Source organism: Protopterus annectens, chromosome 8.part0 (assembly GCF_019279795.1).
Source record: "Protopterus annectens isolate FY-2018-M chromosome 8.part0, PAN1.0, whole genome shotgun sequence".
NCBI classification, from domain to species: Eukaryota; Metazoa; Chordata; order Ceratodontiformes; family Protopteridae; genus Protopterus; species Protopterus annectens.
Genome location: NC_056741.1, coordinates 1,660,298,363 through 1,660,323,163, shown reverse-complemented (window position 1 = coordinate 1,660,323,163; position 24,801 = coordinate 1,660,298,363). Strand labels below are relative to the sequence as shown.

General features: G+C 37.2%; 1 protein-coding gene across 1 annotated transcript in view; it reads left to right on the top strand.

Moving 5' to 3' along the window:
- Positions 1–24,801, top strand: part of ESAM (endothelial cell adhesion molecule) — an 863,910-nt gene that overhangs the window by 753,908 nt on the left and 85,201 nt on the right. Inside the window, exon 6 of the mRNA XM_044081182.1 lies at positions 8,455–8,593. Coding sequence (XP_043937117.1) covers positions 8,455–8,593 — 139 coding nt within the window. The remainder of the gene's footprint in view (positions 1–8,454; positions 8,594–24,801) is intronic.

Sequence of the window (24,801 nt, the reverse complement as noted above, 5' to 3'; positions counted from 1 at the left end):
TGTAATCCAGACAGGGACAGGTTCTGTGTTTCAAAAGCAGTGTAGGAAATGTGCACCACAGGTGCATGAATCTGCCTTCTGTCTAGCCATAATCCATTCAGTGTGGTCTTGGCATTTGTAGATGTTCCTAGATTTTGAAATATTACAAATATAAATTCATGCATTATAGTTTCTTTCAGACCACAGTGACATTTGTCTGAGAGATCAAGTCTCTCTTAATCTCACTCGCTGCATCACCACAGAAACCAAAGTAAGAACCAAATCAGAGACAGTCTCAAAACTCATGGTCTCAGCACTCTTAAATTCTGCAGTGTCAAATAGATTACCTAAAACTTAATTTTGAATTTCTGTAATGCTCCCCTTTAGTGAGATTTTTAGTGACTCTAAGTCAGTTTGCAGCCATTGTTACATTTCTCCCGTAACCCTGCAAGCACTCAACATTCTCATAGATGTGAGGGCAACTCCTGCCCTTTTTTCCAAATACAGCAGATAAACGTTGCTGTATGCTAGTACAATCTTCATATAGATAGATCTGGTCATTAGTGCTCTACTTAATTTAATTTTGTGTTTCTGTTCTTGATGTAGATTTTTTTTCACAGACCAGCAGCCATGGGATTTAGAAAGAAACAGAACTCACTGGTTCATATGGTTATATGGATTTACTAGGCCATTGCTTTGTGAAGATGTTTAGAAGCTCAGCTACACATTCCAGTTAAGTTTTTAGCCCTTATATTTTAAGTACAAATAACTCAGGGATAAGCAGAATATGTACATGTTGCCTCTATCCATGAAGGGCAGGGGTGAACTTGCATTTGCCCATCCATTCATTTAGGTTATGTCTGATTAGTGTAATTGAAGTACTTTACTTTATGTAGAGAGGAAGACAATTCCAAAGTAGTATCTGTCTCTCCAACATGTCCTTTTTATATTGCAAAAGAAATTGAGATTTCTTGAGTAAGTGTTTATGCCCCTATTTGACTTACAAATGTGCAGGAGGTCGGAAAGGAAAGGGTTTATTAGGCCTAGTATGAGAGACAGGGTCTATATTATGATATCTAAAGCTCAGGTCAGGGAACACCTGTTCTTCGACCAATAAACAGCAAAATGTGAGTTCTGCGAATGGCTACTACAGCAAATTTTTTCCCAGGGGAAAAAAAATGATTGGCTATCATCATAGATTTGCACTTTTCCCCACTGTAGTGCAATCTAAGAGTTGGTATATTTAGTTAGGAGGGTGTGGAGGCACAGCTCCCCACATTGGGGTGTGTGTGGTGAAGCTCCCCACTTTGTTAGATTTGTAATGCTGTGTCATTTCTGCTTGACCAAGCGATTTTTTCCCTAGGAAAAAATTAGCCGTTGTGGCCATTTTTAGAAATGATATTTAGCTGTATATTGGTCGGCGAACAGGTGTTTGCTGACCAGAGCTTTCAATGTCATAATATAGACCCTTTGAGACAGAGCTCACACCTTAGCAGCCTGCATGACAGAAGGGAGACAAGTCTTTTAGATTGTCTGCATATTTTTACAATTTAGTCCCATGATTTTCTTGATAAGAAAGCATTGGGGGTGTTCAAGCTGTGTTGAATGTTTGGAAAAGTAGACACTTTTGCACAGATGAGTGCAGAATACAGTGGAATGATCACATCCTTCTTTTTTTCATTTAATCCTACTGCTCTGAGCAATTACGCCAGTATTACTTACACAATATGATGGCTATACTAAGTCACATCTAAGGTTAACAAGTGCAATACAGTAACTAAACAGCTGTTATTCACTAGTCTCTAGTTATTCTCTGTCAACAGTGAAGGAGTTTGGTGGTGGGTATTTATTTATTATTTATCCTTGGATAATGGGTATTGAGTCTGTTTATGTAATGTGAATTACCTCTTGCATGTCAGATGTGTTGTTATTTTCTTTTTATGTTATTCTCTGATACCGCTGTATCTGCGTTATTTGCACTGCATTTCTCTAGTGACCTAAAATATGTGATTTTGTTTAGGGTCTACTTGTGTCATCCTAAATGACAATAAAGTTTCTTTGAATGTGCTTTGAATTTGAATCCCTGGACTCTGGACACCATTCCTTAATAATAAGATATGCAATGACTGCACACTTTCTTATAATACAGAATACATGGTGGTTGAAGGGCACGTTATTACCTATATAGGTTCCTAGGTCCCTAACCACTGGATCAGTTTTCAAGGGTGTGTTTTCAATGTGATAGTTACAAGAGACTTCTTGCTTGCTGAAGGACACTATTATAAATTTCTTAGCATCAGCTTCAATCCATGGTTTTGACACCTGCTATTGCTTTGGGAAAGGCCCTCTTGGATGATCTTAGTGCCCTTATACTGTTTCAGCACAAATAGTACCTCCAACACATTTTGTTTGGCTGATGTTCCCATTTAAGCATTGCAATGTACAATGCAATTAACTCCACTGCATCAATGTGTGTGTATTCTGATGCATCCCACACCCCTGTCAAGTTAGAAATACCAGTTCCGAGATTTTTACTTAAGAAAAAGAAAAATTACTCTGTCTCTTGTATTCAATGAATTTGCACAAATGCTACAATTTTGTTACTCTTTTGTATTTCAAATTGCATTTCATTTGATCACTTTAATTTGCACAAAATGCATTCAGAAAGAGTGGAATTTAATGACCTACAGGTGAACCACGTGTGTGTGTGTGTGTGTGTGTGTGTGTGTGTGTGTGTGTGTGTGTGTGTGTGTGTGTGTGTGTGTGTGTGTGCGTGTGTGTGCGTGTGTGTGTGTGTGTGCATTAGTAGGGATTTTTTCTAATGCAGAACTTGTTAACAGCTATTTTTGGCTGTCACCATCAAGTATTGGAAGAAGTGAATCACATAACAGCAAATTGGCTACGTTCTGCGGTGTTTCTATTGTGGTAACAATTGTCTGACAATGGAGTTAATCTGTTATATGTTACTGTGTAGTGGGAAAACCTTTCACATAAACAACTGTTCTGGTATTTTTTTAAATTATGATTGCAGAAAGAAGTTGTTTGCTTTCTTTTTGTAATTTTAGTTTTGTTACTGTTTTATTGCAGAAGGAAGTTGTTTGCTTTTCTTTTGTAATTTTAGTTTTGTTAGTGTTTTCTTTCTGTGTAGACAATGTGCTGTTATCGACAGAATTTGCTCCCATGTAACAGCATGTTGACTATTGATAATATATGTGTATATGTATGTATGTATGTGTATATATGTAAGCCTGCATGTAGATATGTATGTGTGTATGTACATTTATATGTATGTATATACTTGTATATGTATATATATATATATATATATATATATATATGTATGTATAAAACAAGATGATTCAGTTCATGCAAGATGCAGACCTTCTTGAACCTCTCCTTTTCTTCTTGTTTATTAATGCTGTCACACAGGACGTGTATCATATTAATATGTTATCTTGCTTACATCCACTTGTGACATAATCTGTGTACAAAACTCTGTACAGTTATATGGTAATACTATTTGTCAGTCATTGATTCTTCCACAGTAATCTCATCTAAAACGAAATCAGTACAACGTTTGACCGCCGTCATTCATTACTAAGCATCAAAACAGTCGTATAGAAAGAACATGCAGACTTCTATGAATCCAGTGACATATTACTGCACTCCACTCTAACATTAATTATTTATACTAAATCCATTGTCTCCAGTACTGTAACAGACTAAAGATTCTCCTCATCCCATCACACAGTACTATATAGCCAAAAATGTCTTCTTTCCTAATTTGAATGCTGTCTCCCTTTCATTGCCTTAGGAAACTTAGAAATTGCAATCCCCTTAAGAAATCATTCAACAAAATATATTCACTACTCTATTACATAACAAAACTCACCATGCCAACTTAGTGTCCACGACTAATACTGTTAACTCTAACCTAATACCTTCCAATCAGCTCCTTTTTCCAAGTTTCTGCCCTTCTGTTGGTCACCTCCTTGACACCGCTGGCAACAGTTATCCTTTATGTAATATTAATATGAATATATTCCTCTCCTTCATTATCTTTTTACTGCAAGCTGCGTAGAAGGAGACTTTCATCAATTTGCTCCTGCAGTGTAGAATTCAGCTTCTCCAAACACAAGCCATGGTTCAAGTATTTTTTTTTTTAAATGCTTTTTAGAAACTCTTCAACTATTTTTAGTTAAAAAATAACACTATTTTGGTTTAATGCACTGCCATTGTTATGGTAAACCTCTGTAGTTCTACCCCTCAGAAGACTTGATTTGCAGCATTACGTCATTTAAGTCCTTTTGCAAATAAAATGTAAAACTGCTATGTGTTTTTTAAATAAGGACTGTATATATTATAATTATGTATATATTATAAGTATATATTATAATTATTTCTATTCTAGGTAACTTTGGGGTTTTATAGATGGTTAGATTGTTCTTTGCTATATTTGAATACCATAACAGAATGTTTTCACTGTATTAAGATGCACTTATTTTGTAGATAAACTTTTCAATATTTGCAGTTCTGTTACCTTTTGCCTGGGTCATAAAAATGTCATTTAGTCAACCTAGCTACTTCATTAGTAAATATAAATGGATGCTTTGTGCATGTGTATGTGTGAGTGTGGTGTATATGTATTTGTATGTCTATGTGCACTTCTGCTGACATATTTAGCAAATCCTTTTTACATATAAAGCTTGGTATAACAGTATTAGCAGTAGAGAACATTTTGTGTTAGTGGATGCTTTTTTATATACATCTAGACATAAAATTCAGTGTGCTGTCATCTTAACAGTAAAATAGTTTTTGTTTGTTTTGTTTTATTGATAAGTAATTGCTCACACTGAACCCAAGTTCATAGGTTCATAGGTTCATAGGTTGGTACTAGGCTATCGGCCCTAGGGCCTATACAAGCCTAGCCATAACAATTCCCTGGATATTTCTTTGCACAATATTTACTTCCCCGGACCCCTGTCAGACAGGGTGACTGATGTGATCCCTGATTTGAATTTCCTATCTCCCATCCAATCGTCAAGGTTTCTTTTGAAGAGGGCCAAGGAGGCGCTCTGCTTGACATGTATGGGCAGTCTATTCCAGAGTATGGGAAGTCTCTGGGACAGGAACCTATCCCTCCAGCATGTTTTGTTCATTGTGATGACAAGGTTTAGATCCCTGGAGCATGTGGCTCTTTTGTATTGGAAGATTATGGATGTGTAACTACTTCAAGGCAGAAAGTATACTGCAAGAGGCAATGAAGAGTAGCATATGGAATAATATACAGTTATTATTATTATTATTATTACTATTAAAGCAAAATTGAGACACTGACAATTTACATGTTAAACAATGAATGTAGTACAAATTCTAATTAAAGGTGTAACAAAATAAGACAGTGGGCATATCTAGGCAGGGATTCTGAAAGGCTTAACACAGTAGAGAAGCTTTCCCATCATGCTAAGCCTTTCAGTACAACGATCACTCTACCACTGAGATTTCCCTCTCATGTGGGTTTTGGTATGGAAGGTGATCTACTGACAGAGATGCGCGCTAATGCTTCAAACCTGAGAGTAACTAATGATAATTAGCTATGCGCTCCTCCCCAAAAATGTCCATAGTTCCTGACTTGCTCGGTTAAGTGATTCAGAGAACTGGCCAGCCAAATAAAATTTTCCTCTAGGAGGAAAAAATGACAATGATAAAAAACACAGAGGTCACCCATGCACTGCTGTAGGAGTTCTGGCAGTGCAGGTAAGTTCAGTGAAGATGTAGGAGTGGGCAACGTGTTAATGCATGTATGTGCGTGAACATGCATGTCCATATCTGTAGGTCATGAATGAAGCTGCATGAATTTGTGTGTATGTGTGAGAGAGAGAGAGAGAGAGAGAGAGAGATAGTGTCTGCCTTGATGGTCACTCTAAGGTGGTTAGACAGGGAATCAAGATTCTGGATGAGTTTGTATGTGAGTGTTGAAGTGAACATATGGGGGAATGGAGAAGCATTTACAAGAGTGTGAAAGACTTTGAGGGTTGTTTGGAGACTGTATGTGAGTGTGTGCATGCATATGTTTGTGTGTGTATGTGCATACATGTGCACCCACATGGCTGTCTTAATGCCTGTGTGTGTTTATGTACAGGGGTGCCTTTGGTAAGGAGATGCATGGACTACTAGGGGGAACATTAGCACAGCCAGGTCTAACAGTGCTAGTGTATGATTTAGAGGCTTTCAACTGACAGTAAGGTCAGTTTTATTGCAACCATACTTGTCATTGAATCACATTTTCTGGACATCATGCTAACTAACTGACCCATGCTTGCCAATTAGCTCAAGTGGTGAGCAAGTTTTGGAATCTTAGCCTAATTGAACAAATAAATAGAAAATAGTGCTAAAAGTGTTATGCAGTAGACAAGCTGAATCAGGTTTGATACACAACCATAAAAAAGCAAATGATGGAAAAGCACTTATTTAAGGAGTTCTTGAATGATGACATACTGATACATACTGTTTCTGATAAGATGGTAGCTCAGTGCATGAGAGCACCTTACAAGGTGATTTTAAAGATGGCAGCTCCATCCATGGGAGTATTTTACAAGGTGGTGTTAAAAATGGCAGGTCAGCCTGTGGGAGTACCTTACAAGTTGATGTTAAAGATGGCTGCTCCATCCATGGGAGTAGCTTACAAGGTGGTGTTAAAAATGGCAGGTCAGCCCATGGGAGTACCTTACAAGGTAGTGTTAAAGATGGCAGGTCAGCCCATGGGAGTACCGTACAAGGTGGTGTTAAAGATGTCAGGTCAGCTTGCGGGAGTACCTTACAAGGTGGTGTTAAAGATGGAAGGCCAGCCCATGAGAGTACCTTAAATGGTGATCTTAAAAGATGGTAGCTAAGCCCTATTGAGTACCTTACAAGGTGGTATCAGCCTCATGTTTATGAGGAGTTTCCTTCATCAAGTTATGACACAAATGTTGATGATATTTGCACTGGTCATACTGTCCTGTTATTTGAAGAGGTATGAATGGGATTCATACTTTTCACTATTTACATATCTTGTCATATAAATACTTTCACTGTGCATAGCTGGAAGAAATTACACTTGCCTTGATGTTTGTCTTTTCCCGGTTAGGGGTTGCCACAGCAGAACTCCAGTCCGCTAATGGTTGGCAGTAGATTTTTTATGGTGCCGAGTTGCCAGCCCAATGCCCAACCTTCAGTGAAGGCACGCCCATTCACGCATGTCTTTCGGAGGCCACTCAACCGTGGGGAGGACATGCAGACTCCACACAGAAGACACTCCAGCCGTGAATCGAACAGGAGAACCTCTTGCTGTGAGGCAACAATGCTACCGCTGTACCACCGCAGCTTGACACATTTAAATGCAGTACAGAACCATAGGTTAAAAATGTGTGTCATAATGCTTCAGTAGTGTATATTTTTTCCTGTGATAGAATTGACTGCATTTTATTATTGTTGATATTATTATTAAACTGCAGAGAGTGCTGTGATTCCACTCTGAAATTTGGTAAAAAACAACTTTAGTGAGCATCTTTCTAAAGTAATAAAGATGCGTAACAAAGTTTTGTTAAACACGTTTGAATGCTATGATCCAGTCTTGTAGTGCAGCATAACAGGTGCTGCCATGAATTAGTGTGTGAAGTATTTTAACAGCATTAAAAACTGCTATGCACTTTGTTCTCACACAAAATGCAAAAGTCTGGTAGTCTGAAGTGTCTAACAGTTTTTAAACCTACTCACTTCTGTTCACTTTATGTGGGGCTGCAGTAAGGGTTTTGTGGCTTACAAAGCAGTAAAATACTTTGCACTTGTACATTTTTTTCTTTTGTAACTGTTATTATGCTTATGATTTGGTTTCTCTGATCATAGCTACTTATTGCATATCCTTGAAATGGGTGTCCAGATTCACCTTTCAAACTTCAATTCACTCTACTCTTGAAGTGACTTGATGCCCATGATTTCAGCACTTAATAAGTTGGTTAGGATTAGAGACCATCAGAGTCCTTTATATTATTATTATTTGTTTTTTAAACTTTGGGTGATAGGGTTATTCCCACAAGACATGGCCTATTTTCACTTGTTACTAGGGGAAATTTGAACAGGAGACCAGGGATATTCCTAGTGTTGTCATCACTTTTAAAGCTTGTCCAGACTTGGGTTACTGGAAACTTTTGTAGTAATGTATGTTTTTCTTTCACAACCTTTAGCATATACATTTTTTTGTCAGAAGTAACATTTGTACACAGTGTAGATAAAGCCTTCTTTTATTTATAGTCTGTAGTGTTTATGTACTTTGTTTCTATTTATTTTATGTATTTTATTGTATTTGTAACTTTGTTAATGGTGCTTTGTGAAAGGCATCTAAATTAAATTGAAGTTGAAGTTTCAGTAAGTCACAGTGCCATTTGTTTATGTAAAATTCTTGCATACTATAGTGATGCTTTTCCTTTTTTTCAGCTGTTAATGTCGGATTGATTGTGGGAGCTGTCATAGGTTCGATTCTGGGACTGGGTCTCATTGTCCTGGCCATCTTCTTTTTGTTTTGCTTCCAGAGGAGAAAGAAGGAGGCAGAAGAAGGAATAGCAAATGAAATAAAGTATGTTTTCCTATAATTTTGTGAATTTCTTTTACATTTATTTTATGATCAGGATGTGTGGCTTTCTACGTCTACAATACCTAATTTAAGGAATCTGTTTTTTTGTTTGCTTTTCACAAGAAAATATAGCAACTCAGTAAAACATTACAGCATTTTGTATTGGTTACAAAAATAAAACCAGTCCATGTAAGCAACTTTATCAATTTTTAGACAAGGATTTTTAAAGGGTTAACAAAAAAGTACTTTCTTGCACTATAACACAAGACTAATAGAAATTAATCAAATCCATTCATAGCAGGGATCCCAAATTGCAATCTGCCACTGCAGTATGCCTTCATACACAGTTCTCCATGGGAAAATAGGGGCATATATTTTAAAATATAACAGTGCCTAAAGTCATCAGTATTATCAACAGGATTTATCACACAGGCAGAGAAAATTCCTCATTCCTCATTCCAGACACTAGGGAAACCTTCACAACACTTCCTTGAAGCTCATCTTTTGACACAGGATTCAGGAATCTAACCCTTGTCATGGGCTCTAGCTATCATGTAACCAAATACTCCCCTGTCCCTTATTTATTGTTTTAGAACCTGGCCTAATTTTGTTCAGCCTGAGTGTTTCTTTTGTCTGTCTTATAGGTTCATAGTTAAGTGTTAGGCTAGCTGCCCTTGTGGGTCATTTTAAACCTAGCCAATTTCCCTTTTTGTGCAAAATTAACCCATCCCATTTGGTTATAGCTTGACCTTAACCATCCCATGGTTGATAATTTTATATTATCCCTAATGACAATATCTGGAATTATGCCATATATAAATTGAGGGGACCCATGCATGAGATAAAGCATTTAGGAGCTGCCTCTGCCCATTAGTTGCACAGGTGGCAGTCCTGGGGTAAATTCTCTGTTTCTCATTCATATATGTCAGTTGTGCGTGAAAATGGACAGGGATGAACTTTGTTTTATGTAGATGGGGAGTCTGTTTCACAGCAACGGTATCCTCTGTGAGATATACCTGACCATCTAAACTGTTCTGTTGATGTTGCAGAAGAGGTTTAGATTCCCTAGACTAAGTATTTCTGACACAATGTGACTTGCTCATGTGCAGTAAATGCATCAGTAATGGGTCTTTGTATGCCTTGTATGCCAGACTCACATCATTTCTTAGCAGTCTATAGGAGGCAGAGTATAGTGAAAGGACTTTGAGTCAGCCCATGTAGGACATGTTTTTTAGGCCTTGTATCCGTTTAGTAAGGTATTTCCTAGGCATTCCAGTTGTTGCCTGTGTCAGTACAGATGTATGGCAAAGGAGGCATTATATTCAGTGATTGACTTAATGAGGGCTGAGTAAAGAGGGACAATGACATCCGTAGATCTAGACACAATCCATTTGTTTATAAGCTGTAAAATATAAAAGGACTTTATTTGTTTGAGACTAACCTTTCTGCAGGATGGCTAAGTCATTTGTAAATTCAGCTCCTAGCTTGCAGTCATCTGCAAATTTAGTCAACCAGAAGCCCTTTGATATTGACTTTTACTCCAGAAAAGTAGATGCCAAATAGGAGAGTCCACAGCACAGAACCCTGGGGCACTCCACTATTGACTAATCTCTTTGTAGTGGTAATTTCCTCTATTTTGATTATCTGCATCCTTTCTTTGAGCCATTTGTCAATACAGTTTTCTTGTACTACAGAATCTGTTAAAGGCAACTATAGATGTCTCAGTCCCACAATGAACAGCAATTTCAATAGGTTTAGCAGTCACTGTACCACTATATACATACATATATATGTGTATATATATATATATATATATATATATATATATATATATATATATATATATATATATATATTCCGTACATTTGGTTGAATTATACATCAAAAATGATACCAGGCATTGCACTTCACTGAAAGCTCACTTGACTGAAAGCTCACTCGGTCGAAGTTCATTTGGTTGAAAATGGAATATAGCCTCTGCCCCACAGCAGTGTAACCCTGGAGTGAAAATATTAAATAAGGGGGGGTGTGGGGGGCACAGTACCCCACAATGGGGGGTGTGAGGGGCTAATGTATTCACTATTATAAGAAGGTATATCCATTAGAAATGCATTGATATATACATCTTTAGTAAAAACTATTGGCATAATGTGGGGGACTACACCTCCCACCCCCCCCCCAATGTGGGCCTGTGTCCTCCATTCCCCCCCTTATTTAATATTCTCAAGTGACATGCCTGGAATCATTTTCAACTACACACACACACACACTATATATATATATATATATATATATATATATGTGTGTGTGTGTGTGTGTGTGTGTTATATATATATATATATATATATATATATATACATATATATATACATATATAGATATATATATATATATATATATATATATATATATATATATGTCCATGACTTTTGCAAAAAACAGTAGTTACAAAAAACATAGCAGAGAGGTGTTTTTGGGAAGGATCTGTGCTTTGTTATTGCAGTATTGCAATGTGATAATCATGTATGGATGTGATTATAGGTGTGCTAGAAAGACGGATGGTGTGTGACTGCAAAAATGAAGGGGTAGATTTAAGTTAATTGTACTTGCAAATGTAAGTATGAAGGAAAGAAAATAATTATTTGAAGAAATGTTGTACTGAACATGGGTGTGCTTGGGATAGGTGCTATGAACTGCAAGTGGAGAAAAGATACATAAAAATATATATATAAAGAGAGATTTAAAAGTATTTCATGAAGTAAAGGACAGAAAGTTAGTTTTGGGGCAAACATCTGGGGATATATATAAGAAGAACAATACAAACTGAAATATATTATTAGCTACTGACCAAAAATTTTTGAGGGTGCATAATGGTAAAAAATATTGTTGAACTTATGGTTCATGAATGCTGTGGCTGGAGGTATTAAAGACAGTGAGAAATTCGAGAAGAACAAGGGATAAAAAGTGAATGGTATAATAATATATGTAATTGCAATGAAGGGAGAAGGAAGGAACATATGATCATGAAGGATTTTTATACTGTAGATATTAGACATCATGGTTGATAGTTCATAAAAATACAAAAGTATGTATTGCCAAATGGAAAGAGAAATGTGAGAAAATAAAAAAAAGACTTTAGTAGGAAATCGAGGGATATGAACATGGGCTACATAAAAGTGATGAGTGTAGAATAAAATAAGAAATGGAGATAAACAAAATCAGACTAGGATGAAGCAAGACTTTTAGGCAGAAATATGTGCTACAAGGAGAGAAAGAAGTGGTACCGCTGTTTTTAGTAAGATGGTAAATTATGAGAAAGGCAGGATAGAAAATATGAAAAATATGGAAGGAACTGCAGATGGACAAAAAACATCTATGATAGTTGGAGAGTTTTTATAAATGATATTACATTAGACCACCCAGACGAAAAACTGGTTATGTACATTGATCATATCTTTAAGATAGAGGCAAATACTACAAACTAGGCTGCATGCAGGTTTTACCACACTGTCCACTTATTATATTTTATTATAGTTATTTAACAACAAACTCCTTTTATACTCAAAAAAAGCTAACATAATGATCTTTGTCACCACCCTCCCAACAAAAATCATTACTTGCTTTCAACTAATTCTTAAAGATATTAATGGTGACTACAGTTGAAATGTAATTCGGCAAAAAAGCCTTGGTTTTAAACATGACCCCTCATTCACTTTCTCTGTAAACAGAGTTGACATTTCTACAAATCTCTTTGGTCAACCTAAACTCTGCTACTGAATCTCCCACTTAGTATTTCCAACAGATCTTAATGCCTCATCAAAAATAAATTAATTCCAAAACTACAGTATGGATTATCTCTACTTTGCCTTTATCCATTATGGAATACATTTATTTAATTGAAAACTCAAAACAGTGAATTAGAATATGTTGAAAACTCAAAATATTGAAAGTCTATGTAATGCAGGGCAAGCCCACATGTACATACCCTGCTAATTGTATATAATAACTCCAGGATCACACAGCAGTGCAGAAAGAGCAAAGTCACATTTTCAATATTTTGAGTTTTCAGCATTTTGTAGTTCAGTGTTTTGTGTTTTCAATCAAATGAATGTAGTCACTCATGACATAACACACTTGAATTACAAACCATTGAAGAAACAGATTTGTTTTACTTAATGAAGACCATTCTGGATAACTTGCTTACTTTAGTCAGACCAAAATTCAAAACTACTATAGGAGAGAGATAATTTCCAGAATAGACTCACTGCTCTGGAAGAACTTTCCAAATGTTGGTAAAAAAAACCTAAAAACATTCAAAACCACATTAATGGAACACCTATATAATGAAGCTGTTTCCTGGATGCTGTTTAAAGACGCATCTGTTTCACAAAATGTGCACTGTCCAATTACTCTCATTTATTTCTCCTGTTAATTTGTTAATCCCTTATTTCTTGGACTGCTATGATTATGTATACCTCTAACAATTGCCAACTATACTCTAAATGTAATCTGTTATTGTGTTTAACAAGTCTGGTAATTGTTAAAATTGCAGTATACTCAATGCTGCTTCACTGATATCTTTCATGTCAATTCATTACTCATGAGTATCTTTTTGTACTGTTATAGGTTTCATATGTGTTTTGTATTAATATTCCAAGATGTAACTAAAAAGGGTCAATGGATCAGATCACTTACCTGGTTAACGAACTGAAAGAAATAAATCTGATTAAATTAAATAAAAAAGTAGAATATAGAAAGTATGCACATTGTCAGAAGAGGGGAATAGTGGGTTAGAAAATGAAACTGGAATGGGTAAATTAGAGAATATTTGGGGTAAAAAAGTAAAGGGACTGTTCCAGGATGCTATTTGATTTTATAAGAAAATTGAGGTGGAACAGAAAGTTTTTTTAAGTAGTAAATGGTTAAAATTGGGGTTAATTGAAGAGAGGATGCATGAATGAGTTGTAAAGGTAATAAAGTAATGTTTAAAAAATATTTTACAAAAAGAGGAAAGAGAAGAAATTACACATTGGAGACCAATTACTTTAAATGATATGGATTTTAAAAGTTTTTCAAGAATTTTCATGAAAGAACAGGAAAAGTCCAGAGTAAAATTTATAATGAGGGAGTGTTTGGAATAAAATGAAAACAGCTAAGGGTCATGTTACTTTTAGTGAGAGTAATAAGGAGTTAACAGTAATAGAGTGATATATGATAGCAAGCTATTTGTATGTGATAAAAAAAAAAACTTTTGATTCTGTAGGGCATTAAGGAATTTGGGGTGTGTTGGAAAGTTATAATAATAGTAAAATTCAGAAATGTATAAAGGGGGGTTATAAGACCTCATAGAATGCTGCATTTGTTAACTGATGGCATGGAGGAAGGGTAGAGGTAGAAAAAAAGGACAAAACAAAGGCATCACTTGTGTGGGGCTCTTTTTTGGGCAGTTATTAATGCTGTTGAAGAAGAGTGTAGTGAATAATTAAGAGAAATATTGATACCTATATTTGTGAATTATGTTGCTGATTTAGTGGTAGTTACTTGCAATAAAAATGGATGAGGTATGTGATTAAGGAATTCAAAAAAGAAATGAAAGGAAGTTGGGTTGAGATTAAGTAGACAAAAAAGTAAAGCATGAAGTCTGGAAATAGAGTAGTAGAGATAAAAACATTGGATGAGATCTGAAAATGACTGGCAGTGTGTGGAAAGTGTTAAGTTAATACTGAGTGATTCACTCGGTATTATTGAGTATAGATGGCATTAAGGAGGAGTATTTTCTTTCTAAGAGAGAGAAAGAAATATATTTTTAGAGATGTTTTAATGTATTTTGTAGGTTAAGGCAGAACATAATCAAGAGAGGGTATTGTATTGTAAGAAGGGCTGGGGTTAATTAACCTCACAGGACATCTAAATCTGTAGTGATTATTGGAAAAATAGGGGGAACGTATAGACATTTAGTGAGGGATGTGGGAGTAGTATAGAAAAGTATTATACATTTAAGGAGAAGAAAAAGAATGGAAAAGGATATAAGTAAGATAATGAAAGAATATTTGATTCAAATAAAATTATTGGAATTGAAGGTGGGGAACAATAAGAAAAAAAGACATTTATGATACAATAATGGAATAATAATGCTATGAGTGAACATGGAGATGAATATTTGGAGTGAGATAAAATAAACAATAGACAAATGACATCTATGGGTATTCAGGAAGCACATATTTTTTAACTGCAGATAATGGTGGGTTTTGCCTGTAAAAGGGTTGATGAAATAACAGATGGAAGAATGATTATGTGCAGTGTGTAATGTAAGTAGAGTATGAGGGTTAAGAGGCTTTGGAAAAAATAGGTCAATTTAAACATGAAACATTCAAGAATATATGTTTAGAGAAAAATAATGTATGCGGTATATGAAGCAAGTAGGATAGGAAATTCAGATGTGTTAAATAAGGTTTAGATAGGGCCAATATGGATATTATAGTCAGTAGGTATGATGAACCTTTGCAAATTAAGTTATGGGATTGATTCTTTAAAAATGTGTAGTGTAGTTATGGCTAAAAGGAAAGAGAGGGGAGATTTGAGGTATCTATAATGCATAGGAAAGCTTTATGAGTTTGTCATTTGAGCCAAAATGATGTAACTTGAGATGTTGTAGTTATTCTGTATTATGGACCTTTGATTTATTTAATGTGTATATACGTTGGAATATGTAAATAATATAATAATAAAGCTCCCCTGTTCTTTTCAACCACTAATGAAGGATTAGAGCTTTCTATTTGGAGAATGGAGGATGTTTATGTGGCTGAGATGGAAAGTATGGTTGAGTGTATTGAGATAGCCTCCTGAAGAAGAGAGGGATAGTAACATTAAACTTAGCAGTGACTGTGTTAACTCAGGCTAGATTGAAGAATTCAATGCTGAAAGAATTGATTATTGAGGAAGAACCAACAGTTGCGACTACTATTTCCTGGTCAGAAGTGATAGAAATTATGCTTGTGGTAAGAATATTGACTTTCTGCCAGAACCAATGCATTCAGGTAATGTGAACATGTTGTCCCTAATGCACATGGGCCTGTGATCTCACAGCATGTAGCTGCAATTCAAGAGTAATAATAGCTGAAGAAACTGTGCAGCAGGGATAGCCACAAGTGGGACAAGAGTGCAGAAAAGAATATCTGAAAGAAATGGTCTAATGTTGAGAACTACTGTAAAACAAGACCAAGATGGTGCTAGAGATACTGTTTGGGACACATTTATTTCTCCTTTGGGTTTTTCATTTCTAAAGTGAGATCTATTAATTAAACAGTGAAAAGAGCATTTTGTGACGTAACCTTTGAACGTTTTTGTTTTAATCCTAAAGTTTTTCTTGAAGTTAAATCTCAAAAAGACTGAATACAAATGAAATGAATATATTTTTCTGTGACATTAGATGTTATTCAAATTACAGATATAATTCAGAACAGATATCATTATAACATGATAGAATATGTTATGTCATAACATATCTTTTATGACATGACAGACTGTGTTTTGCTGGTACAAGACAAAATGTTGATTCTGTTAAGATTCTAATGGTAGAGGGATGTTGAATGGTACATGAGAAGTTTGGGTTACTTTAATACAATCAGATTACACTGTTAAACATGTGCTTTGTATTATAAGCATAGAACATATAATAGGGTCTGTGAGATATATGAGACAGCCCAAAATGTGTTATTTTTGTGGGGATATAGACCAGTTAATTATTGTGCTAACAAAAGCTACAATCAATTTGGGGAAGTTTGGCATTTCTGAAATGTTTCTTTCAAAATGTCAGACAGAAGGATTTCTATGGTTTGACTGCGAGGAATATAAAAAAAAATAAGAAAAAATGTTTCACAAATGACTGCACAGCAAAGTAGAGAACTACTAAAAAGTGAAGGGGTGTTAATTGAAGGACATACTGAGGCAGAAGGGGGGGTCTTTCTAGAAGTGAGGAAATTGAAGGTGTTTCACAACTGCTAGAAAATCAAAGTAGTGAAATACTAGAAAATGAGGAACAGTGTTAACTAAAGAATACCCAGAGGATGGTAGGAACATTCTGGAAGTGAAGAGAGTACAAGTGAGGAAATATTGCAAAGAAATGAAAATGCACAATCCAAACTTCATGATATATTACAACATGAAGGGCAGGATGAAGAAGAAGAAGCTGCATTATTAGGCTATAGACTGAAAAAGAGAAAGACAGCTAATAACTTTATTTGGTTTTGTTTACCAGGAAAGTCCATCCAGGTGATATTGCTCATTTTAGTGGAGGCTCTTGGAGAAAAGCTTCAAGAAATAGTAGATATACAAAGATGTAACAAATTTATTTAGACAAACTCTAGAGAAAGGACTGTGTACAAAGTAATGAAATTCATTAAAATGGAATAAACATGAGCAATCAGACTAGGATATAAAGTGTAGTAAGTACTAAGAAGAAACATTGGTGTACTTTATAGGCCAGAGCATCATGGAAGCAGAAACCTATCAGTATAAATGTAGAAACATTACCAGACAGTACAGAATATCAAAAATATGTGAAGTAAAATAATATAACATGGATCTGCATTCACGATGATAGTAAGAGAGCTGACAAGAAAAGAAAAATGCATGTATTTCACTTTTGGGGTGTAATAAAAAGACAGTTGGGAAGAAATGGGTCACCAAGGGAGATAAGGATTTCTTGTGTATTTGGATATTTTTATCCTGATGTGTTTGCCAAATTTGTTTGTCATCTATGAAGACACATAGTAACTTGGTATGGATGATTTTGTCTATTCTGATTTTGATAGATGAGGCCCTATTTAGTGCAGTGTTAGATTGTGGGAGGTTACTGGAGGCAAATTCAGGAGTAAATGGGATTATACTATACAGGTCACAATAGTGGAGAAGGAGTCAAGGGTGATTGCAGTTGGGATACTGTTGGGGCTGTGCAAACAAGAGTTGAATGACCAGCATATAGGTTCATCGGTAGGTACTAGGCTATTGGCACCTGGGCCTATATAAGCCTAGCCAAATGGTACCCTGGCTTTTGCCACCCAACAAAATTATTTTCCTGTGCCCCTGTCAAGCAGAGCCACAGAAATGATCCCCGGGGTGAATTTCCTATCTCCCATCCAGTCATCAAGATTTTTCTTGAAGAGTGCTAATGAGTAGCTTTGTTTGATATAGATAGGCAGTTTGTTCCAGAGTATGGGAAGTCTCTGGGACAGGAATATATCCCTCCAGCATGATTTGTTTATTTTGGTGACAAGGTTTAGATCCCTAGAGCATGTAGCTCAGAGGGATTGGGATTTCTTTACATGGAGCATGTCCAACAGCTCTGGGTTTGACATAGCTTTGTATGTTAGGCAGAGATTGCCTCTGAGTAGGCGATATGCGACAGAGTAAAGCTGGAGTTTTATGAGATGATCTGCATAGGGCATCTGTTTGAGGCCGGTAATCCTCTTTGTGAGGTATTTCTGTGGCCTTTCCAGTTGTTGTAGATGTCTTGTGAGGTACATACCAAAAGGGGTGTTGTACTCTATAATGGGTCTAATGAATGATGAGTAGAGGGGAACAATGACCTCTTTTTTCCTGGATGAGAAACCTTTTGTGATGAGGTGTACCACATAGAAGGATTTCCTGACTACTGTGGGGATGTGATTATCAAAGGAGAGTCTACTGTCCACCTGTGTCCCAAGGTCTCTTATCACACTTTCGGTGTTAAGTAGACTACCGCCTATGTGGTAGTTCATGGGTACAGAGTTTTTGCCAAAAGAGATGACAATGCACTTTTTGGTATTGAGCTTGAAGCCATGGCTTTGACACCAGGCATCTGTCTCAGTGAGGCCCTTTTGTAGAATGTCCACATCGTTAGGAGTTTTGATTATGGCTCCTAGTTTGCAGTCATCTGTGAACTTTGTTAGCCAAAGACCTTCTGTGTTAGCCTGTACTTCAGAGATGTAGATACCAAACAGGAGAGGACCTAGTACTGAACCCTATGGTACTCCACTTGTCACTGGTCTGAAGTTGGATTTAGAGTCTGCTACTTTCACAGTCTGGGTTCTGTCAGTGACCCAGTTGGCAACCCATCTTGTGACATAGGGATTTATACCTAGTTTAGTGAGTTTATCTATAATTCCAGAGTGGGGGATGGTGTCAAAAGCCTTGGCGAGATCTAGATAGGCTGTGTGACCCACCTTACCCTCATCTACAGCTTTGGTGACCACTTCAAAAAAGTCTATCAGGTTTAGGAGACATGATCTGCCTTTTACAAACCCGAACTGGGTAGGGTCCAGAGTTTGGAGATTACCATTGTCATTGTTTATAAGTTCCATGATGATACGCTCCATAGCCTTGCAGACCAGGCTTGTCAGGCTAATGGGGCGGTAGTTCCCGGGGTCCTTGGTGGCTCCCCCTTTGTGGAGTGGGATAACCATTGCTGTATGCCATTCAGTGGGCACAAAGCCTGAGGTGAGGCTATGATTGAACATGGTACTTAGGTGGGGTGCCAGTTCATTCTGTAGTTCATGTAGAACGCAGCCTGGGATGTTGTCAGGTCCCATGGATGCTGTGTTCTTGGCTTTGGAGAGTGTGTTTTTTACCTGTGTAGCCATGATTACAGGAACTTTGCATTCTTCCGGGATAGAGATGGGCCCTTTAGGGGATGAGAGAGAGGTAAAGTTAGCACTGAACCTATCTGCCAGGATGTTGGCAATATCAGTTGTTTCTGTATATTTAGTACCATTGTGCTGTAACTCAGAGCAGATGTGATTGTTGCCATTGAGATTCTTGACATACTATAGAATGCTTTGTGGTTGTCATTAGAATCAGTGGCAATTTTGTTTTCATAACTAGCTTTGGAGGATTTTATGAGGGATCTCAGCTGCTTACTGAGGCTGACCACAGAGTTCCTCCAATCATGGGATTTTACTCTTTTTTGCAACAGTTTCTTTCTTCTGTTGTAAAGTTTGCTTATAGCAGGGGACCACCAGATTGGCTTCCTTTTTTTTTTGAGGATAGCATCTTGGTTCTGTTAGTGATTGCACAATCCTTGCACTTGTGTAAGTGCTTATAAAGTGCAATTGTATAAGATTCAGCAGTTGTACCTCTATTGTCCATTAGCATGGGTGTCGTGAAGTTTGACACTTCTGTCTTAAGAAGCGTGAAGTTGGCTTTGGAGAAATTTTTACGGTGGTTTCCCTAATGGGGGGTGGGGGTGGGATGTGGATGTCTAGGGTGATTTGCTTGAGGTCGGATCTGACCAACAAGGAACTGAAAATACCGGTTGCCCATGTTGGTAATGACCAGGTCTAGGATATTGCTGCCCCTGGTAAGGGTGTGGATAAGTTGATCCAAGGCATTGGAATTTATGAATTCCAGAAAACATTGAGCACAAGAAGTCGGTACATGAGTATTTTTTCCAGTTAATGGTGGGGTAGTTGAAATTGCCCATTATTAGGGTGTTGGGTTGTACCCTAATACTTTCCAATGTATCAAGAAATGAGGAGTGGGAGTCCTGGGGCATGGTGGGGGTCTGTAGCAAGCTACAATTTGGATTGCGGTCTTGGCCAGAGTTAGTTGCACTTTGATAATCTCGGATGCATTATGCTGAGCAACTAGCTTGGAGGTGTGGATATCCTTAATGAATATGGACATGCCTCCGCCTTTAGTGCTTTGTTCCAGGTTAGGTGGCCAAAAGGTGTGTCACTGCACAGATGTCGATATTTTTCATTTTAAGGAGTGCCTTGAGTGAGTGCATTTTGAGGTTTAGACCTCTATCATTAAGTAGCATTACCCTAAGATTTTGCTTGCTTGTACCTGTTACGGTGGTGAATTTGTCATTGGAATCTTGCCTAAAAAAGGTACTATAGGGGTGGCAAGAGCCTTAGCCAGTATCCGGAATCCCAAGAGTGACAGGTGCAGGCCATCTCTGGCAAAGCATTGTGGTTTGTCAATCATATCATCCCAAACAGATAGATACTGGATCCCCTTAGAATGACACTAGAAACTTAGCCAATTGTTGAAGTCAATCATTTTGTCCTTGTACTGTGGTATCATTCTGGGTGATAGCAGGATGCTACTCAGGGCTAGGCTCATACCTGCCTGGGCTACAAGATCAGAAAGCGCCTCCATGTCTCTTTTCATGTAGCCCAGGGAAGTACATCTCAGGTCATTCACACCAACATGGACAATGACAGAGTCATATTTGTACTTGCTGGGGAGTGACCTGAGTGCATGTGTTATGTGGTGGATCCTGGCACCTGACAGGCAGCTGACAGTAACTTTCTCCTTATTTAGCCTGGTGAGTGGAATATCAGTGTGCCTGACTATAGAGTCACCTATGACTAGAGTGTTGGGTAAGTTGTTATGCCTTATGGGCTGTGGTTGAGTGGCACACTGAGTCTGTGGGCTATGTGTCATTTGGGTTGTGTTGGGGGGTGGAGGTTGCTTGCGTTTCTGCTTTGGAGGTCCTCGTTGCTTGGGTAGATTTTTTTTTTGAGAGCCTTTGTGAATGTAGGTGTGTGTTTTGTGTTTCTATGTGTGTGTTTTGGTGGTGTATGTTTTGAGGGACTATGTGATGAGTGTAGTGTGGTGCAAGTGTTTACCTTCTCCTCTTGACTGTCTAGTCCAGTGTTGGGTGAGGAGAGCTTTGCTTCCAGTTTGGCTACATAAGTGCATCTCTCACAGGTTGTAGTGTTGGGTGGTAAGAGGAGAGGGATGTCTGTGTATATGAGGCAATTTCTGCATTGCCCCAAGATGCCCAGATTCATCAAGTAGACAGGAGAAAACACAGAGAGCTGACCCTTAGACATGCCTGGATAGCCACTTATTTATTAAGTACTAAAAACTGATTCCCTCTAGACAAGTGAGGAAAGTTGAGTGCTGTAGTAATTTATAGCTTATTTAGTGCTTACAATGAGTTCTGAACAAGTGCTGAGCTCAAAGAAACAGATTTGAGTGCTGAAACTAAAAAACTGGCTAGTTCTAAGAAACAAAATTAAGCTAGAAGGCTTCCCTCTAACACAGAAAGGCTTGTGGGCTCAGACTCTTCCAGGATACAGAAAATCTGTATCTGGACTAGACGACTTACAGGAAAGGCAGGAAACAAGCTTAGAAAATATGTTTTTAATTTTTTTTATGTAAAGTGGAAAGGGGAAAGGAGGAGCAAAAGCTAACTGGGTTGGCCTTCTCAAATGTTCTCCCTGGAATAGGTAGAATGAGGTAATGACACTAGACTGGGAGGAGTGTTCCAGATCAAATTTACAGTAGGGGTGGGCAACTGCAAAGCCACCAAGTATAAAAACAGGATGCCAATAGAGAGGGAGGGTGGGAAACAAAAATTAGAACAAACAAACCCAACCAGATGCTTACAATTGTAGACAATTCTAGTTAATACCTCATACACAGTGAGTAAAATAAAAGTGCTATAAATAACTCAGAAATAAGCAAAAAACAGGATACTTAATGTTATATATCACAGATTAGTTAGCTCAGGGCCCTTCCTCTGACTTCCTCCGATTAGTTCAGTGTGAAATGACAGAAACACTCACAAGTTAACTTCTTAAGTAACAAAGTTGAAACCTGAAACAACTTTAAAAATAGCTTTGAAAGAACCAATGAGGTGCTTACTCCAAGGCCTAGTCCAGGCAAAAACAGTCAGCCGATGACCACAGACAATTCACTCTCACTGAAATGCTATACGGGCTTTGGCTAAGCTATGATGGCCTGGGACATGTGCTCAGACACATAGCCTCTACTAACAAACAAATAGGCCCAAAACACAAGCCTGAATAGGGACAATGCTACACTACCAACACTACTTAGGTAGAAAAAAACTGCAGAAATGTTTAAACAGATAAAGGATCAAGAAGACTCTAGAGAATGCTTTTAAATGCAAACAAGTTATATGATACACTCCTAGCACGAAATCAGAACAAACAAACCCAACCAGGTGCTTATAATTGTAGAAAATTCTAGTTAATACCTCACACACAGTGAGTAAAATAAAAGTGCTAAATATAACTCAGAAATAAGCAAAAAACAGGATACATAATGTTATATATCACAGATTAGTTAGATCAGAGCCCTTCCTCCCACTTCCTCTGATTAGTTCAGTGTGAAAAGGCAGAAACTGTCACAAGTTAACTTCTTAAGTAATAAAGTTGAAACCTGAAACAACTTTAATAAAAGCTTGAAAGAACCAATGAGCTGCTAACACCAAGGTGTACTCCAGGCAACCCCAGTCAGCCAATGACCAGAAATAATTCACTCTCACTGAAATGCTGTACTCACTTTGGCTAAGCTATGATGGCAGGGGACATGTGCTCAGACACATAGCTTTTACTAACAAACAAATAGGCCCAACACACAAGCCTTAATATGGACAATGCTACATTACCAACACTACATAGGTAGAAAAAAACTGCGGAAATGTTTAAACAGATAAAGGATCAAGGAGACTCTAGAGAATGCTTTTAAATGAAAACAAGTTATATGATATACTCCTAGCAGGAAATCAGAACAAACAAACCCAACCAGATTCTGACAATTCTACAAAATTCTAGTTAATACCTCACACACAGTAAGTAAAATAAAAGTGCTATAAATAACTCAGAAATAAGCAAAAAACAGGATACGTAATGTTATATATCACAGATTAGTTAGCTCAGAGCCCTGCCTCTGAATTCCTCAGAATAGTTCAGTGTGAAATGGCAGAAACACTCACAAGATAACTTCTTAAGTAACAAAGTTGAAACCTGAAACAACTTTAAAAAAAGCTTGAAAGAGTTGCTTACTCCAAGGCGTAGTCCAGGCAATCCCAGTCAGCCAGTGACCACAAACAATTCTCTCTCACTGAAATGCTATACTGGCTTTGGCTAAGCTATGATGGCCTGGGGCATGTGCTCAGACACACAGTCTCTACTAACAAAACAACAAGGCCCAAAACGCAAACCTGTATATGGACAATGCTACACTACTAACACTACTTAGGTAGAAAAAAACTGCAGAAATGTTTAAACAGATAAAGGATCAAGGAGACTTTAGAGAATTCTTTAAAATGCAAATAAGTTATATGATACACTTCTAGCCAGAAATCAGAACAAAGAAACCCAATCAGATGCTTACAATTGTAGAAAATTCTAGTTAATACCTCACACACAGTGAGTAAAATAAAAATGCTATAAATAACTCAGAAATAAGCAAAAACAGCATACTTTACATTATATATCACAGATTAGTTAGCTCAGAGCCCTTCCTCCAACTTTCTCTGATTAGCTCAGTGTGAAATGGCATAAACACTCACATGTTAACTTCTTAAGTAACAAAGCTGAACCCTGAAACAACTTTAAAAAAGCTTGAAAGAACCAATGAGGTGCTTACTACAAGGCGTAGTCCAGGCAACCCCAGTCAGTCAGTGACTACAAACAATTCACTCTCACTGAAATGCTATACTGGCTTTGGCTAAGTTGTGATGGTCTGGGACATGTGCTCAGACCCACAGCCTCTACTAACAAACAACTAGGCCCAAAATGCAAGCGTGAATATGGACAATGCTACACTACCAACACTAGTTAGGTAGAAAAAAACTGCACAAATGTTTAAACAGATAAAGGATCACGAAGACTCTACAGAATGTTTTTAAGTGCAAACAAGTTATGCAATACACTCCTGGCAGGAAAACAGAACAAACAAACCCAACCAGATGCTTACAATTGTAGAAAGTTCTAGTTAATACCTCACACAGAGTGAGTAAATTAAAAATGCTATAAATAACTCAGAAATAAGCAAAAAACAGGATACTTAATGTTATATATCACAGATTAGTAAACTCAGAGCCCTTCCTCCAACTTCCTCTGATTAGTTCAGTGTGAAATGGCAGAAACACTCACAAGTTAACTTCTTCAGTAACAAAGTTGAAACCTGAAAAACATTTAAAAAAAGCTTGAAAAAAACAATGAGGTGCTTACTCCAGGGCATAGTCCAGGCAACCCCAGTCAGCCAATGACCACAAATAATTCACTCTCACTGAAATGCTTTTCTGGCTTTGGCTAAGCTATGATGGTTGGGACATGTGCTCAGACATACAGCCTCTACTAACAAACAACTAGGCCAAAAACACAAGCCTGAATATGAACAATGCTACAGTACCAACACTAGTTAGGTAGAAAAACACTGCAGAAATGCTTAAACAGGTAAAGGATCAA